The following is a 19,550-nucleotide window of genomic DNA, read 5'->3' as shown; positions in this document are numbered from 1 at the left end:
GGTCGTTCCCTTTTGCATTGCCTCTACCGCCCTTCCTTCATCAAGATCGGGAATCTGCAGGGCCTCCGTATTGAAGCGAGCGACATACTCTCTGAGTGATTCACCCTCTCTCTGCCTTACTGTCTCCAAGTAGCTCGTCTTCCTCTCCGCTGGCACTCCGGCTATGAATCGACTGATAAAGCGAATGGCTAGGTCTCCGAAACTCCTGATACTTCCGGCCTCAAGGCTATTGAACCACGCCCGCGCTGGTCCCGAGAGCGTCGTTGGGAATACTTTACACATTAAGGCATCGGATAGAGTTTGCAACTCCATGAAGGTCTTATAGTTCATGACATGCTCCCTCGGGTTACCAGTTCCATCATAAGCCGCCATTGATGGCATCATAAACTTCTTAAGGACAGTCTCCTGTTGCACCCACTTTGAGAAAGGGGAAGAAGTAGGCAAGGAGGTTTGGCTTTGGTCTTTCTTACCTAACTCGGCGAGGAGCTGTTCTCTCAGTTTCTTCAACTTTTGGTCCACCTTCTCGTCTTCTGGGCTAAGTTTTTTCTCCAGGTGGTACTCCTCCTCCTCTGCTTCAGTTCCCGTCCACCCGGTTATTTCGGCGGAATAGTTATCCACCTCCTCATTTTCTATCATCTTCCTCGCCCTCCTCCCATGGATTCGGGCCTCCGGTCCTTCCTCTTCACCGGCTCTTCTTCCTCTTTCTTCAGTGTCGCGGCTGCTGGTTTGAAGACGGTCAGGTGCGGGTCGGGGGTCATTGGTCTGAGGTTCCTCTACGACCGGGAGTGTATTTGCTGGGGTGTTGAGGCCCCTCTGTTGCATTATTTGCCCCAACCAATAGGCTGTAGTCTGTAACTGGAGAGCCATGTTCTGAAGATCTTGGTTAGACAAGGTGACAGCGGGGGTGTTCCCTGCCAAACTTGGCGAGGGGTTAAGAGAAACAGGTGTTTGGTTGTTTAATGCTGTAGGACTAGAAAAGGAGAATTGTTGCCCCTCTTGGGCAGAGCTTAGGTCATTTGGGACGTTAAGGTTACTTTCTTGGTGATTAGCCATCATGGATCTCAGTGGGTTTCCTTAAGAGTGAAAACTCCGGTGATGAAAAGATCTCCGTCGTTTCCCACAGACGGCGCCAATTGATGATCTGAGATCCAATAGAATAGGGTTTTACAAGGGTTTTTGTATTGAATTACAAAGCTTAAACATTCTGAGGAGGGGACTCCCCTTTTATCCATTTCGTCTTGCTTGCTGGTGACGTGTAAAGGTCTCTCCAGGATTGGGCCACGCATCTCTGCCATACAGATTCGGGCGTACGAGGGTATCAGGCGCCTGCCCCATGCGTAACGGCCTCTGATTCTCCCTGCGCGTACGTTCGAACGGATCTGCCAGGCTGTCTGGTGAGTGTCATTCTGGATACTGGATCGGGCCGAGAATTGGGCCAGAGAGGAGAGGGCCTGTTTTGTGCGGACTGAGTCAATCTGAGTGAGGAGGCTTGGTCGAGCCCGGCCTTGGAAGTTGGATGAGTCAGACCTGCTTTGGGTGCCAAATACGTGAGCCTTTGATTTGTGGGCTTTAGGTTGTGGACGAGGCCCTGGACTGGAATAGAGGAATCCAGCGGTCATCAAACATAATAAAATTTTATGAATTAAACCATTTCATGGTTTTTATCAGAACTCTAACATTTGATATAGAATATATTGTTCAATCTATTTGGGGAGAATCATGATGGTAGGAGTTTAGTTTTAATTATGGAATATCTTTAAAATTTAGTGTAAATATTTACTTTTTTTATAAATTTTTCTAGCATGGAAATTCAAACGAGGTTTATAAAAAAAAAAAAGAAAAAAGAAAACGCTATTACCGGTTTCCCTGGGGAAAGTTTGCTTAACCTATTTGCTTGATACGGTGTCGTTTGGACATGCTATTACTAGTATTCTTTTAGTGAATTGGTCCAATCAAGCGAACAGCAGCTAAATCAATTTCACCATCTTCTCGTACGAACCCTAACCTAAACCTTTTGTTGCTGCACCTCAAGCCAAAGCCGCCGCTCTTCGTCGTTGCCGTTGCCGTTGCCGTTGCGTTCCTTCTTCTACAGTGTGAAGCCAGTGCAGTGGATCTGGTATGTTCTTCTTCACCTCGCCGTTGCTGTTGTTTACCATTACTGTATCTGACGCTGTCGAAACCATTATCGATGCGTAGTGTTTGTAATTTTACTGAACCCTAAATATCGGCGAACCCCTCCCTCTCGTCCAAATAGCGTCGCCATTTACTTCTACGTGAGGTGAGTTTTCTAGTTAAAATTTGATCCTTTTGAGTTTCTATTCGGGATGAATTAGCTATACCTGGAGGAGAAAGAATTTCACGTTTGATTCCACAATCGTTTGGGCTGTTTGTGTTTATGTTTTTCCCCATTTAAAGAACTAGTGAATTTGAATGTTGAGAATAAGCTACAAAAGAATATATTACAGCCATATGTGTGAAAACTGCGTATACATGAAGGACAGAAATTGGAATTGTTGATCAGAGATCAACATCCTATTTGAGATGAATTAGCTTCTTCCGGTGATGGTATAAAATATGTGGGGCTCTCTTTCTGCCTAGGAAACAGAAATAAATCATTATAGGGTCATTTGGCAAAATTGCGCCTTTATCTTATTCCTATTTATTCTGTATATTACTCGCTTTCTGCCAGCCTCAGCTTGTGTTGGGTGAAGGTTTGTCTAGTGCTACATTAACTCCCACATAGAGCCGCACTACAACCTCTCTGTGCATGCTTTTGGCTTTCTTCTTTCTATATATTTCTTAGGTGCTAGAGATTTTATAAGTCGTATGTTATTGTCTTAATTTCAAGCAATAATTTGTATCCCTTCTACAAAAACAGTTCGAAGAACTGCTAGATGTAGTAGCTATGGTTTTCTCATTTTTTATGCAGATTTCATTTTGCGTAGATTTCAAGGTTTTGACCTGCTTCAGTTCTAGGTGCAGTAGTGTGTAGCCCCTGCACAAGCAAGTGCAACAGGGCAGCCTCTGCCGCACCACTATTTCTTTGTTGAATCAATTTCTTCCTTTGATATAGTATTTTTCCATTTACTACAATGGAGGATTCCTTGCTTTATTTGCTGCATACGTTTTACACTAAATTTCTTCTCTTGATTCATATTTTTATCTTAACTTGTGAACTTTTGTGCAAGGGTGAGAACTATTCAGTTTGAACTTAAAAAACTGAATGAACTAGTGTAATTCGATATTTGATTTGATTATCTGGTAAATCAGTTCGGTTCAGTTTTGATTTTTACAATTTTCAGTCTGCTTGGTTTGGTTTGTTTTGAGAATAAAATTTCGGTAAAACCAAATTGAATTGAAATATTCCAATTCAAACATTTGGCCTTTTAGCTTCAGGGTTATCATTTACGAGATTCATTCCCCATTGCCTCTTTGCAAGATTTGTCTTCCTTCAGACCCATTTGCATTTCTCCTCAGTCCTCAGTCACTCTTCCTTTGCAAGTCACCCATCCCTGCCTCTCTCAAGTCTCACTGTCATTCTTGCCACCTCCTTGTCACCGGTGCTGGTGATTAAAGGTGAGGCATTGATACACCTCCATTCACTCCAAGTCAGCTTCAATGGAACCATAATAAGGTGTTTCTTTTTTCTATTTTTTTTCAATCAAATCATTCTGTCTTCCTCTTCCATCTGTCTTCAGCTTTTCCTCTCTATCTTTGGTGTTGGGTGAACTGCCTGTTGATTGTCAACTCTTCCTCTTCATCCTCACTGGCGCTGTAGTCTGCATGTCAATCCACTATCTCTTCCTTCTCACTGGCGCTGTGGTTCGCATGTTGATTGTCATTAAGGCTCATGGAGGAAAGGAGCTTAGGAAGGGAACTGAGGCTGTGGTTGATGCTTTAAATATTGGGCATTTAGTTAATTGTTCAAGTTTTAGCATTTTGATTGTTTAATTCCTGTTCCTGAAGCTTGATTATTGGCTTTTGGGAATTTACTTTATTGTTGGAGGTTTGGTGTTCGGATTGGTTAATCTCTGTGCTTAAGCTTGAAATTTGTCATTTTGAGATTATCTAATGATGGAAATTTGCTATGTAGAAAGTCTATGTTCTTCTGAATGAGGAAGACTGGTGTATGAAGAGCTGATACGATACGATCAAATCAATTTATTTCGGTTTGATTTGTTCGGTTAATTTTGTATTTCAATTTGGTTTCTTATTCTCTTTAATTCTGTTTTCTGTTTTTCCACTGTGTTCCATTACAGCTATATTTAATGTTATAGAGTTTTGAATTTTCTTGGTGGAACTTTTTTTTTTAAAAGATTGTTTTTGAATCGGGTTGGTATCCCAACCTTGTTTGTAATGTTTTGATTAAATTTCCACAGAAAAAGGGGTTTGGGCACTAGGATTACTAAATGTTGGGTAGTTTCAATTTTCGTGGTTGCCCTGCCCATTGCAATGCCTTTGGCCTATTATCCTCCTTTTGTCTCTTTTCATTGATGCAGGCCTGATTTGAAATGTTGGCTCAGGAGATGGATTTAATGTCAAGTAATTTGTAATTCATGAAGCCTGATGTTGTGCTGGAGAAAATGATTGTTTAGAGATGTTTGATTTCATATTAAGGATGTGGTTGAGGAATTGGGTTATGAAGTTATTTCACTGATGTAATTGATCATGGATGGACTGATTGCTGAAATTATAATGTTGTTTAGTACTGGGATTTGGTGTTTTTGTTTTGGAGGGGATGGTAGGGGGTTTGGGTTTGAGTTAATGGATGATTATGAGTGTGTGGTTGTAATGTGGACAGGCAGGAGGCAGCGGCTGGTGTGGTATTGGAGGTGGTTTGGTGTTTTTGCTGATCAGTGGAGTTAGTTGTTGGTAAGAGTAATTTTGAACATGAGTTCTGATAGCAGGAGCCAGAGCAGGAGCAGGAGCAGAAGCAGGAGCCCAATGGATCGGAAGATCCGCTCTGACCGCCTTTCCTATCGTGGTGCACCTTACAGACGAGACTCTCGTCGGAGTTTCAGGTTTCTGATCTTTGATCACTTAGTATATTTTCTTTCTTTGTGCTATACAAGTGGGCAATAGTTTCCAAAGAAAAGTCATCAAATTTGCTTCTGGAGATTTTTGTTGTGTTGGATTACTGTCTTGTTTATATTGAGTGATTAGGAATTTTTTAATCCTTAAATGTGAATCTGGATATTCAATTATGTTCTAAATGAATGCTGGTAATTCCATAGAACCATTGAATTTTACTCATATTGATTGGTCATGGCTAGTAAGTTGCATCAGGAAGGTCAATGAGGCTATTGCTTCATATAAATTTTGATAGTATCTGTTCTAGAACACTGAAGTGGACCTTGTACTGCTTTTGGAATGTGGTTGAAGGTTTGTTTCTATTTATGAGTGGGAGGTGATCTGCTTTGTTTTAATTTTCTTGGTTTGTTAATATATGGGTTAGTAGTTTAGCAAGTTTCTTCTTTTCCTGTGGTATCAGCAACACCAAAGGAAGAAGATGTCTTTTTATTGCAGCTTTTTGTTGTGAGGAAAAAGGATGATTTGAGCAATGTCAATACATGCTAGGAATATGAAGTGAAAAATTTATTGGTTTATCTATTTTTCTTTTAATTTTCTTTTCTTTCTCTCACAAGACACAAGCACATGGTGACAGAAGGCAGGAACATTCCACCGTCTTCTCTTTATTCTTCTTATGTGATGCTTTTTCCAAAGTTACTGATATTCAGAACTATTAATTCAATGGTCTAGACTTTTGTTACTTATTCACAATATTGAGGTTGTGTTGCTCTTCTTACCAGCCAAAGCAATTTGTGCAAGAACTGCAAACGACCTGGACATTTTGCTAGAGAGTGCCCGAATGTGGCAATATGCCATAATTGTGGCCTTCCCGGGTATGGATTCCCTTTCTACATTTGGTGCAACTTGAAGCATAGATGTTTATTATCATCCCATTTACAATTATTGAGCGACTGTCGTTATTCACTAAACAAATTAGAAGTTTAATTAGTTTGCTTGTTTGATTTTGAAATTTGCTATGTACCTTATCTATGAAGAGAAATATTGGCATCCTGTGGATGCCGCTAGGACTGTTAATGTCCAGAACTAAAAGTAAGTTTGGCACAATTGGTTTTTAGGATAATGAAAGAACATTAGGGCTGAGCTCAAATACTTAATTTATTTGTGAGGCTTCTTCCCTCTTCACTTTTGCTCAGAATTTCTTTCTATAAGTTCCTTAGGCCTATATTTTTATGAAGAAGTTACTTTTTCGTGATTAAAAGTGCAATTGAACTGTGTTTCCTATACCACTAAGCTGTATGTGAATAATCTGGTCTCTCATTTTATGTTTACAAATAACCATAATAATTGACACCAAGTGTGGCAGTAAATATCTCCAACAACCCCACCCTGCAGTTAAAAAGAACTCCACAACCACCATCTTTATTGACAGACATGGAAGAAGTTCAGTGAAAACTTATAAATGAAAAATCTAAACAATGTGATATTGTAGAGCAATAATAAAAGCCTCCATCTTGTATTTATCAATAAAGCACCATATAAATTTGAGTTGGCATGTAATCAATATTTATATTATTAACATATTGTTTATGCCACTACAAGAATTTATACTCCATGCAGCTATAGGTGTATAGGTTTTTCTAATTAAGATGCATTTGCATCTCAATAAAAAAAGTTCACTCACTAATATTTGGATAATTATGAGAAACATAATTAGAAGAGTTCGCGAACACTATAAATTTATTATGTTTTGGGAGTCCATTTAACATAACTACTAAGGACAGTAATATATAGGTAGGATATTAGGAAGTTAACTAGTATATTATATTTTCTGTAAAATATGATGAAGATGGAATTATGATTGTTAATTTTACATTCAGTTTGGGCCTGCCAGGCACACTTAAATTGTTTACGCCCAAGATGAAATTAACCTGATATCTGTCCTTATTTTCATTAGATAGGTCAGCCTTAACTATTATCAAGCTTGACCAGAATGTTTGAAGCTAAATATTTTAATGTTAGACCTACTATCTCAGATGCTGCTTGTGGGGGGATTAATTCACTCTTCCTACTTCCCAAGGAAGCTTGTTCTTGTAGTATACTTTCATCATAAGGCATTACATTTCAGTCTTTTGACAATGTTTTGTTTTGAACTAGAGTTCTTTTGTGATGTGCTTTCTAGATCTGATATTTCTTGCAAGATAGTGAAATAACAGTAGTTAATCAATAGGCCATGGTGTTAATGCTAGCTAAAATGACAATTAACTGGTTGTTCTAAGGCATAGATTGGTGAAGCTATTATTTCTTTTGCAATGAGGTGATGAGTGAAGGTGGAAAGCTTAGCAAAAGGTTGGAGTTATTAAAATATAGGGCCTTCAGAGCTTCTAGTTCAACATCTTAACACTGAAATAATTGGATATAGCCTTTCCACAGTAGCTGTTCTCATTCCTAGCCATATTACTGTCTCCCTTTACTACTCGGTCTCCATCTCACATCTGCCATTGGGATGCCATAATCTCTAACTAAGCTTTCAAGGACATCTTTCTTTCTCGTATATAATATATATTCATCTACTCATTATGGTCGAATTCCTACTACACTTTCATAAACACAATTTCATCAATTTCCTAGCTGATTGTCCCAACATTTGCCCTAATCTTGCATTATTTTTGTCCTCAACCACTTCTATTACTGCACACCAATTGCTAGACTGGCTGTTTAATTACTATTAAGAGTTTTTGCCATTATACCATCTAATTTATCCCTCATATCTTCTGCTTCCAAACAACCTTCACCTACTTTCTTTTTTGCAATTATCAAAGGATCCTCACTTGATTCCTCTCTCTCTCTATATATATATCACACATTACATTCAAATAGCTATGGGCATTTAGCACATGTTCATTGGTATGCTTGGTTATGCAAATGTTGAATCTACAGGCCCTGGAAGAATATTTATTGAGTGGTTAAATGCATGTGATATAAAATTTTTTTGCCTTGTACTTCCTAAGCTTTGATCAGTCAATTGTATGCCTACTTTCAAGTCGTGAAAGGCAGCATGAAGTTGACCAGGATCTACCATGGATTCTTATGGTATGCTTGCAGTGGGTGCGTGTACCACACACACACACATGTATATACAAGGCTTAGTTACAGCTTTTATTTAAATTATCTGTCATGCAATACAAGTGTGCCACAGGTATGAACATAGCCCATGCTATTTCTGTTGAATTTGACCAGATCAGAAAAATTCTGGCAGGCATATTGCTTCAGAGTGCACCACTAAATCACTATGTTGGAACTGTCGGGAACCTGGACATATGGCTAGCCATTGTCCTAATGAGGGCATTTGTCACACCTGTGGCAAGGCTGGACATCGTGCTAGAGAATGCACAGCTCCACCACTGCCACCTGGAGATTTGAGATTGTGCAACAACTGCTATAAGCAGGGCCATATTGCAGCTGATTGTACAAATGACAAGGCATGTAACAACTGTAGGAAGACGGGTCATCTGGCACGTGACTGTCAAAATGATCCAATTTGCAACCTTTGCAACGTATCTGGGCATGTGGCTAGACATTGCCCAAAATCCAATATGCTTGGTGATCGTCGTGGCAGCAGTTACCAAGACATTGTGTGCAGGAACTGCCACCAGTATGGACACATGAGCAGGGACTGCATGGGCCCATTAATGATCTGTCACAACTGTGGGGGACGAGGACACCGGGCAGTCGAGTGTCCTTCTGGAAGGTTGATGGATCGCTATCCTCGGAGGTTTTACTGATACATGATGAATTGTGTGGTGGTAGCATGTGTTTCAGTTTTACTGAGATTTGATTGAATGTTGAAACTTAATAGATATATGTGGTCATTTTGTAAGATCTATTTGATAGACCAAAGATGTGGAGCAATTATATTGCAGCAGGACTTAATAACTTGGTGTTGTAAGGCCACTTTTGGGAATAAACTACTTATTAAGCAGGATGCTAATGATGTTGCCAGATTCCATGGCTCTTCTTGATTTCCTCAGCAAAATCAGGTGCTAGTGTTTATATTATTTTTTTATATATTTTTAACAGTTGCACGCAAATCAATTTCTGGTCATAACTTATCTGAACCTTTTGCTTCATTTGGTTTCAACAAATTCACAACTCTGCTTTCTGCTTCTTTTTTTTTCTTGCTTATGTTCAAAGGAAAGGAGATTCATTAGATTGAAACCATTACATATAGGTCTAAGCCCGCATATAAGAGCATTCAAATACATCAAAGCCTAGCCCAAGAGGCCTACAGCTTGACTCGGGAGAGAACTCGATCGAGGCAAGCCTTTTGGAACACAGCTCTTCTCTCCAATCACATTGGTCACTCAGGATCACCAAACACGGATGAGGTAAATCTCTCGCTAATGAAGCCCATAAGCGAAAGAAAATGCACTGCAGATCAAGGAGATCAAGCAAGAAACTTTACATTAGAGCCACATTTGAGAAGAAGGTGACTGATGTAGAAATGGAAATCAAACCACTGAAAAACAAAGCAACCAAAACGCAAACAAGGAGAGTCTGCTTCGTCCACAAATTGCACTGTCAAGGGAGGCTTCAAAAGGTCGAAAGTGCCTGCTAAGGTGGGGGAGGCATGCTCTTCGGCAACTTTATCAATTTTACTCTGAAATAAAAATTTTAAGAATTCACTATCCATACTAATGCTATGTATTTAATTTTCCAAAAGAAAATGTTATGCATTTAATACAAATACTTTTGTCCTTATCTTTACTCAATTTTATAATTATATATTATTAGAAGTATTTTTACTCAATTTTATAGATTAAAATTAAAATTTTTTAATACACTACATTGTTATGAGATTTAGAGAAAATAGGACTAGAGTGTAAACTTAGTATGAGAGGTCACGTATTGTTCCTTTATTCCTTTTTTTCCTTTGTCCTCTAATAATGCATAATCGCCACTCTGCGACAGTGCCATCAATACATACGAGTATATCTGTCTGTCCATCATCGTCAAGCGGTCATTTAATTCTCCTCCCGCACGCGTGCTGATAGAGTCGGAGCGTAGCTAGATCGACTCTCCTACTCTCCATCACATGAGACGAGTTAAACTCTTTTAACGGGTCTAGACTCTCTTTTAGTGGGTTTAGGCTATCGGTTAGTCCGGCCCTCTTTAACGGCGAATAGAATAAAGTGTAATAAGTTAGCCTGCTTAGTGAGTTTCAGTTAGACTTGCCTCTTCTCCTCAGAATTCAATCTCAGCCCGATTGTCAAGAAACCACCGGCTATCAAACTCCATATTAATGTTTGGCATTTAAGTCTTCTTGGTACTGACATAATGTTTGGCATTTAAGTCTTCTTGGTACTGACATTGAGAACAGTGTTTAATATTTAGTAACTACTTGAAAATTAATGTGAGAATATCAAATATGATAGTAAGGGCTTCAAAACAACTTCAAACAAAAGAATAATAATATGTGACAGTCATCTTCCTTCCTCTGATAAGCAATAGTAAGGCATGGGACCCTTTATTAGGACATTTTCAACAAATTAGACATAAATGTAAAAGTGGTGGAATTAATTAAAAATAATAAATTGCAAGAGACTCTACCAACCAAATATTTATATGCTATGATTGGCATTATTGAATTGTAATATAAAAGTCTAAAAGTCATTTTCATGTTTATGGTGATTATCATGCATTGGTGGTTAGCCAACCTCTTGGTGAAATAGTAACCCACATTCAAACAGATCTATTTTTCCATGATTTGGTTGTTATTCTTCCATCTCAAGCTATCAAATTTATTTAAAAAATTACATTTTTTAAGTGAATTTCATGTAGACTTTGAGTTCCTAGAATTTTTGGAAGATTTACTAATTTATTTTTATTTTTTAAAATTATTTAATTAAAATATTTTTTAATATAGTGATAATTTACATAATTATTTATATATTTTTAAAATTATATTTATTTAATTTTATTCATTTTTTTCATTTTATTAGATTTTTATAATTAATTTTAATATTCTTAGTTTTATTTTATTATTTGATATTTTTACTTATCTCTTATTAATTTTAACATACTAGGGTCAAGCACACTCTAAGCTTCAATAAACATCATTACATTACATTACTGTGATGTACTTTACATTACAATGTCTTTCTCATGTCCACAGCTAACTATTACATAAAACATAACTTTATTCTTGTTGACTTCCTGATCTATCCCGTACCTGCAAACCTGGGGGATTAAGGGAATAGGGTGAGCTACTAGAGCCCAGTGAGCAGAATAGTAAAACACTATATTAAAATTCATACTTTTATAGAATGCATCACATCACAAACAAATCACATTAAGGATGGACTTGTCACCAATAGTCCTCTACATAATCCAATCATGCCAGGGGCGTAGTGCAGGCCACACCTGGTCTTTCTCTTACACATATCATATCATACATATCCAATCGTGGCGGGGCGTAGTACAGGCCACACCCGGACTTTCTCTCACATTGTGCCAGGGGCGTAGGGCAGGCCACACCTAGACTTCCATATCATATCTCATCATATCGAGGACTAATGGGTCATCCAACATCCATCCACAACAACATCGAGATATGCAATGCAACATATTTGTGGATTTTAATGCGAACAACCTAATACATATCACATGACATTTATGATGCATGAACATGCTCAAAATTAATTTATCTTCGAAACATAAAGATTCATTCTACTCACCTCAGGCTAGCTCAGAAAAGACTCGGAAGCAGCTATCTCACTGCTTGGGTCCTCGGTTCCTCGGGTCCGAACCTACACAGGTGGACTCAAATGAGGGACCAAACATACATGAACAAGACTCTAAACATCTCCCCAAAAATCCCCCTAAAACATCATAAAACAATCATAGAAATCATGCAAAGGAAGGCTGAACAGGACACTTTCGGCGATAGGTTCGGCGGCCGAAAGTCCCTCCAGAGCCGAAAGTCATGCACCTTCGGCAGCACTTTCGGCGGCCGAAGGTTCCTTCCAGATCCGAAACTCATGCATGTTCGGCGGCACCTTCGGCGACCGAAACTCCCTTCCAGAGCCGAAAGTACACTTTCGGGGGCAGGGTTCGGTAGCCAAAGGCTTGTCTCCACAGGCAGGTTCGGCGGCCGAAAGTCCCTTCGACTGCCAAACCTGAGTTCTTCCAAAGTGGCAGAACTCAGCCTCCTCATGCACACTTTGCCTCCCAAACCATTCAAACATACATTTAGCTATTCTACAACATGCATACACAAGCAAATAAGCATATATGGGCCTCAAACTATCCTAAACCCCAACAACAACACAAAACAACTCAAAACAACACACATTGTCCACATACTCAATATTAACCTAAACATGCATTTCTACCCCATAACCCCTCAAAACTTGCTTAAAACATACAAGGAAGGTAGGATCGAAGCTTACCTCTTGAAGATCTAGAGGAGAAACGATCCTAACTTGGAGATGGGAGAGATCTAGCTTCTTGGGTCTCCAAGCTCCAAAACTTGATCTTATCTTCAAAAACTTCAAAAACTAAGCAACCACTTGTTAAAACTTGAAAGATTTGAGGAAGAACATCAAAACCAACCATGGGAGGGCATGAACTCACCTCTGGCCGGAAATGGGGAAGAAAACTCGCCCATTTTCGACCATGAGGCCTTTTATAGGTGGCTGCCAGACCACCTTCGAAAGCCTAAAGTGTCTCCAAAACTCATGCAAGTTCGGCGGCCGAACTTGGATTTCCCTCCATGGTCTTTTTCATTCAAAACTCAATTTCTTTTTTGCTTAAAACCATAAAATACATGAAAACATTTTATAAAAACATGATTTTGCCCTTCTAGAGGCTTCCGACATCCGAGATTCCACCGGACGATAGGAATCCCGATACCGGAGTCTAGCCGGGTATTACATCCTTGAACTCCAATTTTATAGACATCTTATCCTAAGGTCGTTACTACTTAGGCATTTTCATGTCAAAGTGTAAATCACCCTGTAAGCATACTTAACCATGTCTCTATCATATCAAAATTGCTTTTAAATTACAGAGCGACTTAACTTACTAATTTAACTACATGCATATTAGATTTGGTGCATAAAGTCATCCAAAGAAAGGGAAGGAGGAATGAATTAACCAAATCCAAATCCAAATCCTAAGCTAAAGAAAGAGGGATGATAATAGAATTAATTTCAGTAGCCATAAAAAAGGAGGAAGGAAAAAAAGAGTTGATTTATATACCCATAATAAAAAAAGATCAAAACTCACTAACTAAACCTAAACTATTACAAGGCCTTTAGACCCATCACCCTTTGCAAAGGGTTTTCATGTTCCAATGTGTCAGTCCCACATCACAAGGCATCTTATGTCAGGCCAAAAGGTGAGTTTCGTCAGGCCACAATCTGGGCATTGATCCCATTAATCAAGGCAACTCATGCCAAGCCATAAGGTAAGTTCTGCCAGGTCATCTGAGTGTTAGTCCCGCATCACAAGGAGTTTCTAAGGCATTTGATGCCAGGCCACAAGGCGAATATATGCCAAACCGACCAACTGGGTGTCAGTCCCGTTTCACAAAAGGATTCTAAGGCTTTTAATGCTAGGCTCCAAGGCGAGTATACGCCAGGCTGACCAACTAGGTGTTAGTCCCATTTCATAAAAAATTTCTAAAGCAGGCATGGGCCAGGCCATGCGACCGAGCATTGGTCCTATTTCATAGAAAGTCTCTGAGGCATTTGTCACTGCTCTTATAAACACACCTGAAAATCCAAAACTTTTTGCAAAGAAAGAAGGCCAATTGAAGGCAGGCGATACTTTTTAACGATTGGCAAAGATAGGACGGATTGCTAAGCAAACGAGTGAAGTCCACAAGGAGGAAAAAGACTGAAAGCTCGTTAGGACTGAAAATGCTTGGAAGCTCTTCAGGGTTAGAGAATGCTTGGAAATGCGTTAGGGTTGAAAAATGCTCAGAGGCTCGTCAGGGCTAGAAAATGCCCAAAAGCTCATCAGGGCTAGAGAATGCCCAGAAAACGCTAGAGCTATAGAATGCCTAGAAGCTCGCTAAGGCTAGTTAGAGCAAGAGAAAGCCCGAAAACTCGCCAAGGCGTTACTATATCACTCAGATCAATTTTGGCCAGACGTTGGACAAGATCTTGGACTAGGCTAGTCGATAGCGTGAGTAACAAGAAAGCAAGAACAGCGCGTGCTCATCCCAGATATAAGCTAGCTTAGTTCGACGGACTGAACTAAGGCCGCATGGTTCCACTCAGAAGAGTCGTTATGATTTACACTTCAGGATCGTGACACATTTCACGGCCAAGACATTAGGAGGGTATTCGCCAAGCTAATGATCAAGTGTCAGTCCTAGTTAATAAAATTCTCAAGTCATTATCGTGACCGAATATTAAGTTCGGTTTGTTATCTTTAATCTATAGCCACAAGGCAATTATCATTTATGGGCAGGAGCAGGTAAAGCGATGCAAGTATGGAAGGCCAATCCAAACAAGCCATATGCCCCAAATTTTGAATACAACTGTCACCTTCGAATCTAAAGAAACGAAGACCTACAAGAAAACTTTTGATATGACACAATAATCGCTTAAATAAGGTCATGTGCTGGCATTCGAAGACAGAGACACGTGACAAGGGTCTGATCAGATGATGCTCGGTCCCACCAAGGGAAAAAAAGACCCTGATGCTTCAGGTTGGTCTCAGTTCGGCTCTTCATCAAGACTCGTCCTCTCTTGGAGAGGTCGGATCTTCACAAGAAGTTATCATTAGCGACTATAATCCAGTAGACCTCCTTTACGCCTGTAATCACGGGATCCCCGACCAATTAACTGGCGAGATCCCTTATCAATGAGTCGATCACATCCCTTATCAATGAGTCGACCACATCCCTTATCAATGAGTCGACCACATCATTATCGGATTCTTAGAAAATACTATAATTAACTTTGTTCTCTTACAGTATAAAAGCCAATGATCACTACTCAATTCTTACACAACTACTCTTGAGTTCTAAGCAATTCTTTATAATCGTCTTATTCTCCAGTTTACTGACTTGCTTGCCGAAGTGGGTGCCGTAGGCGCCAATCATCTCACATTCTCTTTCTTGCAGGTTTAACCAATCGCAACACAATTCTATTTTCCAGTTACATCACTTACTATAGTCCAACCTACCCTAATTGAAAAGGATAAAATAGAAAACAAATAAATAAAAAAAAGGTAAGAAAATAAATTCAAAAGAAAGAAGGAAAACAACTCAAATATGGTAAGAAAATAACTAAAAAAAAGTATAAGAAAATAATTCAAATAAAAAAAGAAAATAATTCAAATATTGAAAAAATAAATTAATTATGGAAAGAAATAAATAAAAAAAAGCAAGAAATATTTTTAATTTTTTTATTTAGACAAGAAATTTATTCTAATATAGAAAGATATATTCACAAATATAGTAGGCAATAAAATTAAATAAGGAAAGAAATTATACAAACATGTAAAGAAAGTAAATTAAATATAGCATATAAAGAAAAGAAAAAATAAAATATTGATAGGAGATAAATTAAAATATGATAAAAATACATTAAACAAGGTTAAAAAAAAATGAATTAAGAAAGTTATAATAATTAGATAACTTAATCAATCTGAAATTTAGAGAAAATAAATCTAAATAGAAAAAGGAAGTAAACAAAAACTCCCAATTACAGAAAAGAAGTTAGGGGAACTCTAACCATCCTTTATCACCTGTTATAATATCCAAAGACAAGTTAATAATATAAATTAAAAGATCAAAATACAAGAAAAAAAATACAAAAACACAAGGATTGAACCCACCAAAAATTTCTACCTAATTATTTGATAATTTTGGGTTAGAAATCAAAATTTAACGAAAAATAAATATATTTAGAAAATTATGAAATTTTATGAAAATTTCAACACGCAAAAAAAAAAATATCAAAAAAATTTATATATTTTAAGTTATTCCCTTCACAATTAGGCTGTCACAATACAAATTATAATCTATATATCAATATTATTTGCGATATGGTATTAGATTAGAGGTATAAACATAAAATATACAAATCATAAGATTTATATTCAGTTCTTAAACTTGATTTTAAACTCAAGAATCACCTCATTTAGTAATCTTAAAATCAAGTTATTAGTCCTTAAATTTTTGGTGGTGCACTATAATCGGCTAAAATTTTAAATTTATCGCTCTAACTTTAAAAATTTATAACTATTTTAATATAAATTAAAAAAATAAATAATATATAAAAATTAAAGAGAATTTTATAAATAAATTTAAAAAAAATTAAAGAGCCATAATATTTTTCGATTAATATAAAAACCCGAAACGGTCTAATTACTCATATGATTTCATATATAAAGTTTATGAATCAGTGACTGAGTTGTAGTATAATCACTGAAAAATTAGACAACATTTTGTTTATGAAATGTAATATCTCCTAATTAAAATTTATTTTTAATTTATTTCTAAATGCCATATTAGTATTTATCGACAAGAATGAAATTATAAAATTTTTTTATTACAAATTAAATCACATGATCATATTAAAAAAATATACCTATTAAATTCTTAATATTTAAATAAATCTATAAATTATAAATTAATCTTCATATAGTTAGATTTACTGATAAAATTACAGTTAATATTATAGAAAAATGATTAAAATATCTTTATTATATTTTTAATATATATCGACTAACTTCTTGAAGTTTAATAAAATCTATAGTTTAGTTTTATAGTTTAAATTTTATATTTCTTTTTATAATTCATTTTAATATTTTTATAAATTAATCTTTAATATGTCAATTTTTTTTATGAGTTAGTAAATATAAATTTATATTTTTATAAATTAATCTCCTTAATATTATAATTTTTTATAAATAAGAAAATAATTCCAAAATATAATTATTTATAAATGATTCTTTTTTTTTTTACAAATTGATCTATGAATATAATAGTTATTTGTATACAAGTCTAAAAACTCTCAAATTGATCCCTTTTATTTATAAATAAAATTTATAATTAATCTCAAGTATTTTAATTATTTATGAATAAGGCTATGATCTTTTACAAATTAATCTCTAAATATTATATTATTTATAAATAATCCTAATATTTTATAAAATAATCTCTAAATATAATTATAACTAAGGCTATTTTTTACAAACTAATCCCTAAATATTATAATTATTTATAAATAATCTTAATATTTTATAAATTGATCCTACTATTATAATTATTTATGAATAAACTCTTATATTATAAATGTTGCTACATAAATATTATAATACTTATGAATAAATCCATATATTTTATAAACTGATTCTTAAATATTATAATTATTTTTAAATAAATTTTATAGTTTTCAAATTGATCTCTTAATATTATAATTATTTATGAATAAGCTCATTTATTTTTTAGTTATTACTTAAATATGATAATTATTTATAAAAATATAATAGTTTAATCCATAAATATCTATAATATTTAGGGAGAAATTCATAGAAATTATTTACAAAAATGTAAGCGTTCATTCTTAAGTAATTATAATATTTAGGAATCAATTTATAAAATATCAATAATTATAATATTAGCTATTAATTTATAAAATTACAAGGCTTATTTATTAATAAATATTATATTTAGGAATCAATTTATTTAAAAAATCTTATTTGCAATTAAATATATTTGAAAATTATTTTACAAATTACAAAAACTTATTCACAAATAATTATAATATTTAAAAATCAATTTATAAAAATATATGGGTCTATTTGTAAATAATAAAAATATTTAGAAATTAAATTTTAAAATATAAGGACTTGTTCATAAATAAGTAAAATATTTAAGAATTAATTTATAAAAATATAAAATCTTATTTATAAATTAAGTAAGGTATAATATTTAGAGTTTAATTTATAAAATTATAAATGTTTATTTGTAAATAATTATAATATTTAAATATTAATTTATAAAAAATATTAGAGTGATACGTGAAAGAAAATCAAATTGAAATCAAGGGATTATATTGTAAATTTTATTAAACTTCAAGGACTTGGTTGTTTCATACGTGTCTCCAAGAAACTCTTATTTTATACTTATCTTTAATTTATTATATATATAAATACTTGGCTCCAAGAAATTCTTATCTTCAATTTATTGTGGATATGATAAGATTAGAAGTAGATAGAGATGAAGAGAATAATCCTTCTTTATATATATAAAGTATTTTTCTAGTCAAATTTTATAAATAAAAATTTGAATTTTCTACTAAAATTTTAAGAATTTACTCTTCATATTAATTTTTCTAAAAATATACTGATCAAATTAAATTAATTTAAAATTTTAGTTTAATTTTTTATTTATTTTGATTTTATTTAATTTTTAATTTAAAAAATTTTAATTATTTCAAATTGATTTAATATTGATAAAAAAAATAAAAAAATTAAATCGAACTGATGAGTGATAATAGTATATTATTTTTGATAATATAAATATTAAATTATATTAAAATTAAAATATTTTAATTAAATTTTAAAATATTAAAAATAAAGTATAAAAAATAAAAAATTTATTAAAAATTCAAATTTAATAAATTAAATCAAATCAGATCGATTTAATTTAATTTAATTTTTTATTAAAATTAATTTAATTTAATTTTTATAAATATTAAAATTTTAATTAATTCAATTCAATTTTAAATCAAATTACTAGAATATTTACCCTAAATCAAACTCATATGTCCTTATCTTTAATTTATGTTCTCTGGTTTCATCTAATAGCTGGCGCAACTGAAAGGAGATTGACATAACGGAGATCCCTTTCACAGGATCTGATTTTTGGGTCATCAGTTTGCCGAACATTTTTTAGTTAGGCCTCAATTATTTTCTTTTATATTCTCAAACGTATGTGGCTCTGAAATTATGTAATTCATATTTATCAATAATATTTTTTTCAGAAAAAAATACACTCTCTATATTAATGATAGGAGTGAACATTCGATCGATTCAGTTCAAATAAATTGACAACTGAAATTTTAAGAAACTGAATTAAATTGATCTGATTCAGTTCAATTCCATTTGATTTGATTAATTTAAATTTTTAATAATTTTTTTATATTTTATTTTTAATATTTTAAAATTTAATTAAAATATTTTAATTGTAATATAATTTAATCTCTTTATATTATTAAAAATAATATATTATTATCATTAATTGATTTATTTTAATTTTTTAATTTTTTTTAATTAAAATCAAATCAAATTAAAATAATTAAAATTTTAAAATTAAAAATTAAATTAAATAAAATTAAATTAATTCAATTTAATCAACTATACAATTTAAACTAGATAGCTAAGTCCTACTAATGATATGTATTTAATATAAATAAATTTAAAATAATTTTTAATATAATTAAATAATAAATATGAAAATGACAAGTATGATAGTGATGGGTTGACAAGTACTCGAA

General features: G+C 34.2%; 1 protein-coding gene across 5 annotated transcripts; it reads left to right on the top strand.

Moving 5' to 3' along the window:
* Positions 1-1,951: 1,951 nt before the first annotated feature.
* On the top strand, positions 1,952-9,035 carry LOC110604368 (zinc finger protein GIS2). 5 transcript variants are annotated; one of them, XM_021742507.2, is made up of 5 exons: positions 1,956-2,116; positions 2,197-2,278; positions 4,802-5,021; positions 5,811-5,903; positions 8,288-9,035. In XM_021742507.2, exons 3-5 carry the CDS (start codon positions 4,891-4,893, stop codon positions 8,811-8,813), a joined length of 750 nt encoding a protein of 249 aa, XP_021598199.1. In that variant the 5' UTR covers positions 1,956-2,116; positions 2,197-2,278; positions 4,802-4,890; the 3' UTR covers positions 8,814-9,035. The 5 variants fall into 5 exon arrangements, with proteins under 5 accessions (XP_021598195.1, XP_021598194.1, XP_021598198.1 ...); XM_021742503.2 differs by having other exon boundaries at positions 1,952-2,278; XM_021742502.2 differs by having other exon boundaries at positions 1,952-2,278; positions 4,500-5,021.
* The last annotated feature ends 10,515 nt before the right edge of the window (positions 9,036-19,550 follow it).

This window comes from Manihot esculenta, chromosome 17, assembly GCF_001659605.2.
Source record: "Manihot esculenta cultivar AM560-2 chromosome 17, M.esculenta_v8, whole genome shotgun sequence".
Lineage (NCBI taxonomy): Eukaryota > Viridiplantae > Streptophyta > Magnoliopsida > Malpighiales > Euphorbiaceae > Manihot > Manihot esculenta.
The sequence above is the reverse complement of the archived record's forward strand: the minus strand, read 5'-3'. Positions and strand labels throughout refer to the sequence as shown.

Bases quoted from the DNA above. Each gene is read 5' to 3' on its own strand.
- LOC110604368 (XM_021742503.2), top strand. From the start codon at position 4,891: ATGAGTTCTGATAGCAGGAGCCAGAGCAGGAGCAGGAGCAGAAGCAGG. The intron at 5,022-5,810 runs GTTTCTGATCTT...TCTTCTTACCAG, and splicing joins GACTCTCGTCGGAGTTTCAG to CCAAAGCAATTTGTGCAAGA. The intron at 5,904-8,287 runs GTATGGATTCCC...AAATTCTGGCAG, and splicing joins CATAATTGTGGCCTTCCCGG to GCATATTGCTTCAGAGTGCA.